Raw genomic sequence first — 13,820 nt, forward strand, 5'->3', positions numbered from 1 at the left:
CACACTCAAGAATACAAATCATTTCAGAAGCCTTGGCGTGGCCTGCCGCTTGTTCTTCTACAGTCAACAGGAGCCTGCTCCACTCTACGTCTGGTTCCACTCCAACGTTGCTTCCAACCTGACACCCTAGTCCCAGAAGACGCACAAGGAAAGGGACTCGCTTGCAACTGAACCGGATCATATGGGGGCCTAGTTTTAGGTCGGCATTGGCTAGAAGGAACTGGGGAAAGGCCAGCTGGCAAGAGAGCCTCCAGAAGTCATCAGCTGAGCATCCCAGCCATGCTAACCAAATCCTGATATTATCCCTCCTAAGCAGAGCAGGGCAAGACGCCAGGTGGAGATTCCCTCTGGCCAGGGGATCCCCAGCAGAGTTGTGGGTCAGAAATTATAGACAGCCCCACAGAAACATGATGCAGTGCCTCTTTTTGCAGAGCAGTGGGATATCCCTGTTTCTAGGAACAGGAGTGCTCATAGCAGGCTGCTGCCTTATGCCGAGTCAGACCACGGATCCCTCCAGCTCAATACAGTCCACAACAGGGCTGTGCCACTTCAGCCCTCCTGCAGCTGTTGGACTTCCACTCCCATCAGCCCTGACTATTGGCCACTGGGGGGATGGTGGGAGTTGTATTCCAGCAGCTGGGGAGGGCTGAAGCTATGCAGCCCTGGTCTACGCTGACTGGCAGCAGTTCTCTGTGGTTTCCGACAGGAGTCTCCTCCCTGGAGATGCTAATTGAACCTGGGACCTCCTGCATGCCAGGCAGATACTGCCACTGAACTATGACTCCATCCAGTGATCCCTCCAACAGGGATTCCCAGGTGTTGCGGACTACAACTCCCAGAATCCCCAAGCCAAAGCCATTGCAGCTGGGGATTCCAGGAGTGGTAGTCAACAACATCTGGGAATCCCTGTTAGAGGGGACACTGGCCTCATCCCCAATATTCACGGGTTGCCTTAGAACAGATCTTTGTGCAGCTCTACTGGGCAGTTTCAGAGGCATGAGCTTCAACCCCTGATCTATTAAAAAAACCAGGTGTAGATCTGAACATGCATATGCAGGTCATCCAAGTGTATCATCCACAGGCCCCCACACCGAAGCCACCATTCTGCACCTGGCCTACCTCACCCAGCCTCTACTGCACACCTGGCCAGGGGCGTAACTAGAATAGGGCAAGGGGAGACAGCTGTCTGGAGGCCCACTGCCTTGGAGGCCCCCCCCCCCGAGGCAAGTCGCATGACTGACTCCCCCAGCCGCGCACCCGCCCAGGCTTCCTTCAGTTGTATTCATCCTCCGAAATGGATGTGAGTGTTACGACCTGGAGCTCCCAGAACAGCATCTCTTTCTCTAGTGCCATTCAATGACTTGCATCGTCCACAATTTACAAAACCTTTAAAAAAATAATTTAGGATGATGTTCTATTGTGGCACGTAGGGGTGTGTGTGTGTGATATATATATGTGTGCTTTTTGTTACCACTGTTCAGCCTCATTTAAGATTCTTTACTTCATGAGCTGAGCTTCAGTGAGCGGGAGGCCCATATTAAAATCTTGTCTCTGGGCCCACTACAACCTTGCTACGCCCATACACCTGGACCTGGCGGTGGGGGGGGGATGTCTTGGAATTCCAGTAGAACCCACAAGCCTGCCCCTACCCACTATCCGGGGAGGTCATGCTTAAAGCGTACCTCCAGAATCGGAAGCCTTAAGGCACAGGGCCTTCTCGGTCACAGCTCCTACCTCAGGGAACGAAGACTCCGGCGGGAGGGAGCTGGCCATTGAGGCAGCTGGTGCTATTCAGCCTGCCAAGTTTCCATAGATGGGGCTGTCAGGTAGTGCATTGACTAGGTGTGGCTTGAATGTCCTTATTTCAGGTTTTATTGGATCAGTTGGTTTTCTTGTAAACGGCTTAGAGGACTTCAGTGGTACAGTAGCTATTCCCAATTTAATCAACCCACAGCCAAGCAGCCACTGTACACATGAACAACTGGATTCCCATATGCTGATGACTACAATTCCCATCATCCCCAAAGGCCACTGCAGTTGGGGATGGTGGGAGATGTAGTCAAAAAATATCTGGGAATCCCTGTTGCAAGGGACACTGATCCTTACATACCTGTTTTCCTGTATCTTTCCCGTAGTATGTCCCCTGCTAACTGAGCAAAGAGGCACCTTTTAAAAGTGGTAATTCTCTTTATTGAGCAGGGGGAGAGCAACTGGCCCTATCCAGCCCCAGCACAGCATCCCTCCAGTGGCTATTGCTGGTGTCTATCTTAGGTTTCTTTTTTAGAGTGTGAGCCCTTTGGGGACAGGGAGCCAATTTATATATCCATCTCTCTATCTATATCTTTCTTTGTAAACCGCTTTGGGAACTTCTGTTGGTGTATAAATATTCGTCGTATTTGTATGTTTAAACAAGAACCCCCACCCCCGCTCATTTGTTCTACTGGCTTGCCACCCCACCTCCAAACGCCCATCCAGGTGGTCATGGGACCACCACCACATAGCATCCAGAGTGCATTTCACGTGTCCCAATCAAGACTTCAAATCCCTGATCTCTGCAATCCTGAGAGTAACTCTGCAAGAGATAGTTCATCAGCTGCAACTCAGCATCGCTGCAGAAACCACCCAGAGAATGGACAGTGATGTCAAATATGTGAAATAGAGTGACATTTTGGAGCGGTTGCCAACTTCTTTACTAGTCACTACTCCTGAACCTTGAACACTAGTAGCCTGATCTGTAGATGTCAGTAAGGGTAACACTGATCTCCACGCTGTGAAGAAAAAAAAAAGAGTATACCCTGGCAAAGGGTCAGGAGCTGGCGAGGTCACTGGCAACCCTGCTTTCTGACTGTAGGTCAGTTGGCAACCCTGTTGTCAGTTGACAACCCTGCAGCTCTCTGGCGCAGAGAGGCCTTCCCTCTGGCATGGAAAACAGCACCACACCTTGACACCAAGCAGAGGGTGCTGAAGAGCGCAACCTAAGCCATGCCACCGACACACACACACACACACACACACACACCGCATTTAGTCATCAGGGCTGCAGGTGTGATGGAGAACCCGGACAAAAGGCCGCAGTGCAGCAGGCGCAAGCAAGCCAGGTGCTGCTGGGTTCAAGGGAGGCGGCAGCAGCGGCGGCGGCCACGCGTGCAAGACACAGCAGTGCCCAATGCAGCAGTGCCGAGGCCACACACACACACACACACACACTCAGCCAGCTCCTCGCGACGAGCCGGGGCGGCGAGTGAGCCCCCTGGGAAGCGGCGGGGGGGGGGGGGTTGGGTTGGGTTGCGCGCAGCTGCTGCGCAGGCAGCACTCACTCTTGAGGGCGGTGATGAGCGCGTTGCCGTCTTTGATCACGTCCTTGATGAACTTGTTGGTCCTCTCCAGCTCCTGCTCGTAGCATTTCAGCCTCTCCCGAAAGTCCGGGCTGTCCAGGTAGCAGTCGCTGAACTCCAGCGCCGGGTGCCCCATGCTGAGGCTGAGGCTGCTGCCGCCGGCGGGGGAGGGACAGCCAGGGGACGCTCGCGGCGGCCACGGAGCCACGCGGCTACCTGCTGGGCACCAACCGAGCCCAGGCACTCCGGGGTGGCGGCGGCAGCAGCAGGTCCGCCGCCGAGGCTCCCTCCAGCCGGGCGGGCGCGCAGGAGGAGGAGGAGGAGGAGGAGACGCGCCGCCGGGCTCCGCTGCGGGGCTGGCGAGGTGATGCCTTGGCCGGCGGCGGGCTCTGCTGCTGCTGCTGCACACGCGCCGCGAGGCGGTGACGAGACGACGGGGCTCTGTCCAGCAGCGGCGGCGGCGGCAGCCGGGCGAGCCCAGTCGCTTCCCACCAGGCCGGGCTTTGTTGTCCCGCGGGGCTGCTGCTGCTGCTGCCGCTGCCGCCTTCCTTCCTGCCCGGCCAGCAGCGACTCTGCAAGCGCCGGCCGAGCCCTCCCAGGCTCCGCCGCCCGCCGCAGCTTCCCCGCCTCCTCCCGGCGCTTCCCTTAAAGAGGCAGGGAGCGTTTCCCTTCCGCCAGGGAGGAGCGAAGCAGAGCCCGCCGCACGACGCCGCCCCCCCGCCCCACAAGAAGATGGATGGAGACTGGGGGGGGGGGGGTCTCGGGACCGCCCTCCGCCCCCGCGCGCCTCGCACAGGGCTGGAGAACAGGGCCGGCCGTCCCCCTCCTCGGATACGCCAGGCTGCTGCCTCTGGTCGTGGAGGGTCCGTGTTGCAGCTCTCGTGGCAAAGGTGGCGATCACCACAAGAGCCAGGCTGTCGTCCAGGGCAGGATCCTGTCCTGGCCGGGAGGGCCCTGCTAGACAGCCTCTGGGAAGCCAGAAGCAGTTGCTTCTCCGCCCTGCGTGGCTTCCCTGCAGCTGCAGAAAGAGAGGGAGGTAGACTACCTCTGAGCGTGGAGGCTCGGCAGTGGCATCCTGACTAGCAGCAAGCCAAGCAGGGTAGAGACCCCTCTTCCTTCCTCCTCCCTGAACTGGCCCGTTTCACGCCATCTCGGCCCCCAGCCATCGTCACGTCCTGTGGCAGTAAATTCCCAGCTAATTAGGGGCCGAGTTAAGGAGACCTGCCCCGATCCGATCCAAGGAGCTCTCCGCTTCCATAAGGCTGGCTGGGGCTTCTATGTCGTGGGTTTGTTGTGCGCGCCTTCCAGCCCCCATCCGGATGGCTGGATTGGGGCAGACGCATCCACAGCGCGCCCCTTCCAGGAGCTGCTGCAGCTCTGAAACTCACTGAGAAAAGGAGGGGGGGCTGCTTTCCCGCGGGGGGGGGCGTTTTCGGATGCAGGAGGGGTACTCGCGGTCCCTCCGGCGCAGAAAGGGTTAACTCGCGGCTCTTCCTGCATCTCTTCCTCCCACTCCACGCCGGTGACGCTTCCCTGCAAAAGCTCCCGAGCCCATCAGCCGCCGCCTCCTCCTCCCCGCAACCTCTGGATGCAGCGCGCAAGGCCCGATGGGAGGCGTAGTTCTCTCCCCTTCAGCCGCTTTCTTTGCACCGCTTCCTGAAAAAGAGCTCGGAGGAGGTTTGAATGGGAAGAACGCAGCAGGCCCGCCTGGGTGACGAAATCCTGGCTCTGCGCTGTTGCTTAGTGCTGCATCGGTGACATTCACTGGCGCTTGTATCCTGGGCATGTGCTTCCACAGTATCTATCATATGTTTATACCGCTGCCCTATATAAAATCTCAGGGCGGTTTGCAATTTGCAGGGAAGTGGTGTGGCCTATAGGACTGTCTCCCTTACCATAGGAAGTGTGAGCACTGTAAGTTCTTCCCCTCAGGGGATGGAGCCACTCTGGGAAGAGCATCTAGGTTCCAAGTTCCCTCCCTGGCAGCATCTCCAAGACAGGGCTGAGAGAGATTCCTGCCTGCAGCCTTGGAGAAGCCACTGCCAGTCTGGGTCGATACTGAGCAAGATGGACCTATGGTCTGGCTCATTATAAGGCAGCTTATATGTTCCTATGTACCAGGGAGGAGAGCTGGTCTTGTGGTAAAGGTAAAGTGTGCTGTCGACTCCTGGCGCCCACAGAGCCCTGTGGCTGTCTTTGGTAGAATACAGGAGGGGTTGACCATTTCCATCTCCCGTGTGCAGTATGAGAGGATGCCTTTCAGCATCTTCCTATATCACTGCTGCTCAATATAAGTGTTTCCTGTAGTTGGTTCGAATCCCATAGTGGGGATTTGAACCAACAACCTCTGGCTTGCAAGTCAAGTCATTTCCCTGCTGCGCCATTTAAGGCTCCTGGTCTTCTGGTAGCAAGCATGAGTTGACCCCTTTGCTATGCAGGGTCCGCCCTGGTTGCATATGAATGGGTGACTAGAAGTGTGAGCACTGTAAGATATTCCCCTTTGGGGATGGAGCCACTCTGGGAAGAGCAGAAGGTTCCAAGTCCCCTCCCTGGCAGCATCTCCAAGATAGGGCTGAGAGATACTCCTGCCTGCAAAATGGGAGAAGCTACTGCCAGTCTGTGTAGACAATACTGACTTAGATGGACCAATTGTCTGACTCAGTAGAAGGCAGCGTCCTATGTTCCTATGACCCATTAGGTTGGTCTGCCCGAGAAGGCTATTGGTCTTGGATTTAATAGAATTCCATGAAGTCGTGGAAGAGTTTTGAGTTGGCTCTGCTAGTGATTCTGTCCATGCTCTGGTGCAAACTTTGGAATAATGAACTCACAAGAGCAGTAGACACAGTCACTCCTAAGCAGCCTCTCCGACCTGCTTCAAAATTAGCCCCATGGTATTCGGAAGAATTATGGGAGCTGAAGCGGGAAGGTAGACGACTAGAGCGCAAATGGAGAAAAACTCTGCTCAAATACAATCTGAAGATCTACGCTCAAAGAAGCAGTTCTTTTCTGCCTGCTTTGCATCCACAAGTTCACATCCAGTGGAGCTGTCTGGGGTTGTAAGAGGGTTAATGCAAGCCCTCGAATCCAAATTTAGAATCATCGGTTACCTGCTGTGATGCTTTTAATGAATGTTTCGTGGACACAATCTCTTGCATTTGGGCCGAACTGGATTCTGCAATTAGGGCAGAGTCTGTTATGGAGGTATCCAGCAACTCCTCTTATTTGACCAGACTGGGTCACTTTCAGTTTGTGACTCCTGAGGAAGTGGACAAGCTGCTTCAGACTGTGCATCCTACCACCTGCCCTCGTGACCCTTCCCTTGCCCAACTTGGCTTATTTTCTCTAACGATCAGCTCTAGAGGTTCTGGTAAACATCAGAAATGCTTCCCTGAGGGAGGGTAGGATGCCTCCTTGTTTTAAGGAGGCTATCTTTAGACTATACTTGAAAAAAAACCTACATTGGACCCCTCAGAGGCAACTATAGGCCCATCTCTATTCCCCCAAGGTTGGGCAAGGTGACTGAGAGGGTGGTGACCTCTCAGCTTCAGACAGTCCTTCAGACAGTCCTGGATTATCTAGATGCATTTCAAACTGGCTTTCGGGCCAGCTGTGGGATTGAGACTGCCTTGGTTGTCCTGATGGATGATCTCCAATTAGGTATTGACAGAGGGAATGTGACTCTGCTGATCTTTTTGGATCTCTCGGCAGCTTTTGATACCATCAGCCATGGTATTCTGGGTCTCCTGCGGAAGGTGTTCTACAATGGTTCTGTTACTACCTCTTGGGTAGATTCCAGATGGTGTCGTTGCTCTGCAAAGTGAGAGTGAAGGTATGGAGTTCCAGAAGGCTCCATACTGTCTCCAATGCTCTTTAACATCTACATGAAACCACTGGGAGAGATCATCAGGAGATTTGATGCAGTATGTTGATAACACACAAATCTATTTCTCCCTGTCAACTTCATCAAGAAATGGCATCACTTCCCTAAATGCTTGCCTGGAGGCAGTAATGGGCTGGATGAGGGATAACAAATTTATTTGAATCCAAATAAGAACATAAGAATTATTCTGGTCAATGACCATAAATAAAAAAAACTGAAACTAAAATGTAAGAACAGCCCTGATGGATCAGGCACAAGGCCCATCTAGTCCAGCATCCTCTTTCACATAGTGGCCCACCAGATGCCTATGGGGAGCCCATAAGCAAGAGGTATGTGCATGCCCTCTCCACTGCTGTTGTTCCCCTGCACGGGGGCAGGGGGGAGGCGCGGTAACAAGATCCGAGAGATGGTTTACACCTGCCTGTTCCAGATGGGGTTACACTTGCCCTGAAAGATCAGGTATGTAGCTTGGCGATATAGCCCCAAGAAGATGGCAACTTAACAATCTTCTATTATTACAGGAGGATATCAAACAGAAATGGCAAATGGAATTAAAGTGCTTCTTCCAAATCAGCTTGTATGTCTCCTTAATTACAGTATAGGAATCTAGCAATGCTTTTATGAAGGGATGTATTATCTCGATGGCTTCTAAAAGAAAGAAAGCCTTCCAGAAGCAGAAAGAGATATTGACAAATGAATTACAGCAGCTTGAATTACGGCACAAGCAAAACCCGTCAGTGGACATATTACAAAAAATAAAGGAGTCTTGTAAACAAATAGATCTTACTGAAGCAAAAGAGACATGTAAGAAAATAAATTTTGCTAAGCAGAAATATTTTGAGAAGGGCAATAAACCTGATAAATTATTGGCATATCAACTGCGAAAAGAGCAGGAGGAGAGAACTATTACTTCAATATGGAATGGCAAGGAGTTTGTTTCGACGACAGATAAGATGGCAGACCAGTTTGTTAGATATTATACCCAATTATATGGGAAGAAAATGCTGGATTTTGAAAAGATTACTCAGTATCATTCACAAGTTTTAGAATTTACAGATCAGTGGATATTTCAATATTCACAAATAAACAGTTAGTTCTAGCTGGGCCGGGCACAAAGCATCTGCGCCTCCTCCGGCTCGCTTCTTCTCCCCCACACCCACTTCTCCCCCCCCCCCCCACGCCTGCGGTTTCTGGCTGGTGGGCTGGCTTTCCCTCCTCTCTCCCGCCCACCTGCCAACCAATTCCCAGCAGCCGGGCTAGCCTGCCGCCTGCTCCCGCTGGCCAGCCGCTGGTGGGAGCAGCCCGCTTCTTCTGCCCACACCCCTGCTTGGCTCTTTCTGGCTGGCCGGCCAGCCGGAAAGCCGGCCCGCCACCTCCTCCCTCCTGCCACCTCCTCCCGCCCGCCAATTCCTGGCAGCTGGGCCAGCCTGCCGCTGTCTGCTCCTGCCAGCCAGCTGCTGGTGGCCAGCATCCCTATTTTCTCCCCATCCTGTCGCTAACCGGCAGCTGCTCGCGAACTCTCGCGAGAGCTGCCACACATGGGATTAGCGACAGGTACGCCTAGGAGAAATAAAGATACAGATAGTTCAGAAAGAGATAGAAAAACAAAGAGGAAAGCTTAGAGATTTGACGGAATTTGAAATACTAATAACACAAAATTCAGAGCATTTATTAGGACTTATGTACAAATTGTTACTGAAGTATGTCAGAACTGGAACAGTTAAAAGACTGCATGATTAAATGGATGCAGAATTTAAATAAAACAATTGATATGCAACAATGGAAATATCAATGGAAGGTTAATATTAAATTTACAGTGAATAACACATTAAGAGAAAACTGGTATAAAATGTATTTTCGTTGGTATCTTATTCCTGTAAAGATTGCAAAGATAGACAATAAATCTTCTGGAAAAAGCTGAAAATGCATGAATCAGGCGGGAACATTCTATCATATGTGGTGGTGGATGTGCAGGAAAGCCCAGCAATTTTGGAAAACAATTCATTGCAAGATGCCACAAATTTTAAATATCAACTTTCCTATGTTACTGGTTATTTTTTGTTAAATATTACAAAACCTTGATTGATTGATTGAGTGCTGTCAAGTTGGTGTCGACTCTTAGCGACCACCTAGATAGATTCTCTCCAGGATGATCTGTCTTCCACTTGCCTTCAAGCAGGGGCATATCTAGGGTGGGGCAGGCAGGGCACGTGCCCCATGCACCACTTGAAGGGGGGCGCCATTTCTTAAAATTAATTTTTTTAATTAAAAAAAAAAGGCTGCTGAAAACAAAATGGCCACCATGCATGCTCAAATGGCCTCTGTGAGGCCCTAGGCCATACCAGGCCTCACAGAGGCCATTTGAGCATTCATGGTGACCATTTTGTTTTCAGCTACAATTTTTTGGGAAAAAAATTATTTTTAAAAACGGCCACTGCACATGCTTAAATGGTCCCTGTGATGCCCTAGAGGCCAGCAGAAGGCGAGGGGAAACCTTTGCAGACCCCCCCCAGCCTTTAGGAAGCCCCCCAAAGGGGCTACAGGTAATTTTTTTAAAAATATATAATATAAGTCACTGTACACCTATTCAGATATGTGACTTGTATGTGACCTTCAGACTTGTATTTTTCCACTGATATTATAGTAAAGTTATCTGAAAGATGGGTGTCAGATGTTTGGACAGGGGGCGCAATTTCAATGCTTGCCCTAGGCGCTATTTTCCCTAGATACACCTCTGCCTTCAAGGTCTCTCAGTGGTGCATTCATTGCTGTTGTGATCGAGTCCATCCACCTTGCTGCTGGTCGTCCTCTTCTTCTCTTTCCTTCAACTTTCCCCAGCATTATAGACTTCTCAAGGGAGCTGGGTCTTCACATAATGTGTCCGAAGCATGATCGTTTGAGCCTGGTCATTTATGTACCTGTAAAATATACTGAGCTGTTTTTATATGTGATAACTGCAGCTAAGATTCTTTATGCTTCATATTAGAAAGTTAATTCAATCCTGTCATCAGATGAGTGACAACTTAAGCTTTGGGAATATGCGTCAATGGCTAAGATTACTTCATATATGAGGAACAAATCAAGAGGATAAATTTGCTTCAACATGGGAACCGTTTATACATTATGATTCGGTGCATGGCTTAGCGCCACATCAGAGATTTGGTTTTTCTTTGTAAATGAGGCCACAAGTTCTATATTTTCAACTCTGAGGTATATCCAAATACGTTATGTGTTTTCTTTTTTCTGTGAGTTGTTGTTTGTTGTTTTTGATTTGTCTGAAATAAAATAAAATATATGAAAGAAAGAAAGGGAGTGCTCCTGAATCCAAAACCTCTCTCTAGTTTCTCAGGTTGAGGCAATGGCCAAGAGCACTTTTTATCAGCTTCGGTTGATACATCAGCTACACCCATTTTGGGAGGGAAATGAACTTAAAACAGTAGTACATATCCTGGTGACTTCCAAGCTTGACTACTGCAATGCACTCTACATGGGGCTGCCTTCATATGTAGACTGGAAACTACAGCTTGTACAGAATGCAGAAGCCAGGTTGGTCTCTGGGACACTCCAAAGGGACCATATAACACTGATTCTGAAAGAATTGCACAGGCTGCTGCTATGTTTCCGAGTGAAATACAAAGTGCTGGCTATTGCCTATAAAGCCCTGAAGGGCTTATGTCCAGGGTACTTAAGAGAGCGCCTTCTCTGTCGTGAATCCTGCCGCTGGGTGAACCCTGATCATCTGGGGAGGTCTGGTTACGGTTGCCACAGGCTTGTCTGGAGCAACTCTGGGCCAGGCCTTCTCTGGGGCTGCCCCAGGGCTTTGGAATGCACTCCCTGTCAAAATAAGAGCTTCTCCGATTGTTTTTAAAAAGACCCTTAAGACCCACCTGTTTTTTCAGGCTTTTAATTAAAATTAATTTTAAACTGTTTAATTGTTTTTATCCTGTGAAATTATTTTAATTGTTTTACTCTGTGAATTGTTTTTATTCTGTGAAAGTGGTTATATATATATATATATATATATATATATATATATATATATATATAGTTATAGTTATAGTTATAGTTATAGTTATAGTTATAGTTTTATAGTTATAGTTTTATAGTTATAGTTTTATAGTTATAGTTATATATATAAAAATTTGGGTTGTGTACACCGCCTAGAGATGTGTATATCAGGTGGTTAAAAATATGATAGAAAATTAATAATATTTATCTATTTATCTCTAAAAAACATGTTTTGCATGTTTGTCTTAAGAGGAGGTGGATCATCCAGAAACATCAGCTTTCCATACCAGAACATTGATGCTCCCCTCCTCTTCCCTAGGATTACGATACTTTGGAACAAGGAGCATACACTGGAACTTCAAACAAACATTTTGTTTACATATCGGCCATTGAATTGTTTTCTGAAGCCAGCAGGGATATGCAGGGATATTCCCATTCAGAAAGTGTGCTTGAGTTTACTGCCCATAACACTTGGATATGGACAGCTTGGCCGTCGGCCAAACAGGATACATATGCAGGAGTTGAGTGAGCTTCAAGCACACAAAAGCTCTGCTGAATCACAGCCACCCTGACCGAAGGTAACCCCTCACGGCCACATCATCCCAGTTTCCAGCACAATGCTTTCATCTGCTGTGCATGGAAAGCGGGTGGTAGTAGCAGTTAGTATCAGGTGCAAAAAGCCGACCCAGCATTGCAGGTTGTGGTGTGGGCTGCAATAGTACAAGAAGTTCTCAGGTGAGGCCCACTTTGCCTGTCCCATCAAAGCAACGCGAAAGGAAGTGTGGAAGACCCGCACCTCCTCCCCTCCACCACCCTTCTGGGTCTTAAGGGGAACAGAGGAAGCTGCCCAACTTTGAGTCAGACCCTTGGGCCATCAAGCTCAGTCCTGTCGCCAACGTTTCAGGCAGGAGGCTTGAGATGCTGCCTGGCATTAAGGCCGAGGCCTTCTACATGCCAAGCAGATGCTCTGCCCCTGAGCTATGGCCCCATCCCCACAGATGTGCACATCCCTGTGGACCCCCCCCCCCCCCCGCTCTCTGAACTGGAGAATCTGGACATCTCCACGATAGATAAATTCCACGATAGATAAATCTGTGTCGACATCTATTCAACCAGAGACAATCGTAGAACACAAGTTAGCAAAGTGCACACACCCACTGGAAATTATGCCGCCTCCACCTTCAAGTCTCATAAAAACCATCTTCTGTCTGCAGCAGCCCTGTCCCACCCTGACTCAGGGCTGTCCCTCACAGGCTGCAGAAGGGCTGGGCTCCATCTAGTGGAAGAAGAGAACAGAACCTTGTTCCCTGCCTTATCAAAGCTGCCCGTTAGCTTAAAAGTAGGGATGTGCACAAACCAGTTCGGAGGCCATTTTAGAGGCCTCCGAACTGGTTCAAACGCTGGGGCCGGTTCGAAGTCACCTATGTCCACACACCACCTCTAATTTGGCCCCACGAGAGGTCCCTGTTCTTCATCTCTCTCCTTCCTGCTTCTTCGGTTGATTGATTGATTGATTCAGTTTCTATACTGCCCTTCCAAAAATGGCTCAGGGCGGTTTACACAGAGAAATAATAAATAAATCATATGGATCCCTGTCCCCAAAGGGCTCACAATCTAAAAAGAATCATAAGATAGACACCAGCAGCAGTCACTGGAGGTACTGTGCTGGGGGTGGCTAGGGCCAGTTACTCTTGACATTTTGACATTTATACTCGGTTATCCCTGCTAACTGAGCAGAGGCACCTTTTTTAAAAAATTAGCTATTCTCTTTATTGATGCAGGGGGAGAGCAACTGGCTTATCCATCCCCAGCACAGCCTCATCTTTCCAGTGGCTGTTGCTGGGGTCTGCCTTAAGTTGCTTTTTTTAGATGGTGAACCCTTTGGGGACAGGGAGCCATTTTATTTATTTATTTATATCTATGTAAACCGCTTTGGGAACTTTGGTTGAAAAGCGGTATATAAATATCCTCCCATCCCTTTTGAGCTTCCCTCCCTCCCTTGCACTACAGATGTCACAGAGTGGGACCAGTGTTCCCTCTAACAGGGATTCTCAGATGTTGTTGACTACAACTCCCAGGATCCCCAACTGCAATGGCTTTTGCTTGGAGATTCTGGGAGCTGTAGTCAACCACACCTGGGAATCCCTGTTAGATGGGCCAAGAGTGCCCCCTGCAGGCAGCCCCTTCCCTCAGCCCTGCTCATCACGGGGAGGGGTGGATTTGCTCCTCAATCCCTGCCTTTGCTCCCCTTCATTAGTGGTGGTATCAGGCAGGGCAAAGGTTTCGGTGCTGCATCCAGATACTCAACGTGGCTACTTATATCAGAGAGGACCAAAGATAGCGAATATGATCTCCCTGCCTGCCGCAGCCATCTCTTTCCCCTTGGAGGGTGGGAACAATATCCCAGAAGAAAAAGTGGTAGGCTTTAGAGCCCAATAGGTTGATGACATAGATCTAGGGTTTTGTCTTGAATGACTTGATACATAAATGTTTGCAAGTTGGGATTCTTTAAAGTGGATTTTTGTCACATGTACAATTTTTAATTCTGCTTATATAAATACAAATAAGTTTGGGGGAATATTAGAGGATCCTAATAT

General features: G+C 49.7%; 1 protein-coding gene across 1 annotated transcript in view; it reads right to left on the minus strand.

Moving 5' to 3' along the window:
* The window catches only part of OPHN1 (oligophrenin 1), a 91,300-nt gene extending 87,373 nt beyond the window's left edge, over window positions 1-3,927 (minus strand). Inside the window, exon 1 of the mRNA XM_053273667.1 lies at window positions 3,318-3,927. Coding sequence (XP_053129642.1) covers window positions 3,318-3,471 — 154 coding nt within the window. The 5' untranslated portion in view covers window positions 3,472-3,927. The remainder of the gene's footprint in view (window positions 1-3,317) is intronic.
* Window positions 3,928-13,820: the final 9,893 nt, after the last annotated feature.

This window comes from Hemicordylus capensis, chromosome 11 (assembly GCF_027244095.1).
Source record: "Hemicordylus capensis ecotype Gifberg chromosome 11, rHemCap1.1.pri, whole genome shotgun sequence".
NCBI lineage: Eukaryota > Metazoa > Chordata > Lepidosauria > Squamata > Cordylidae > Hemicordylus > Hemicordylus capensis.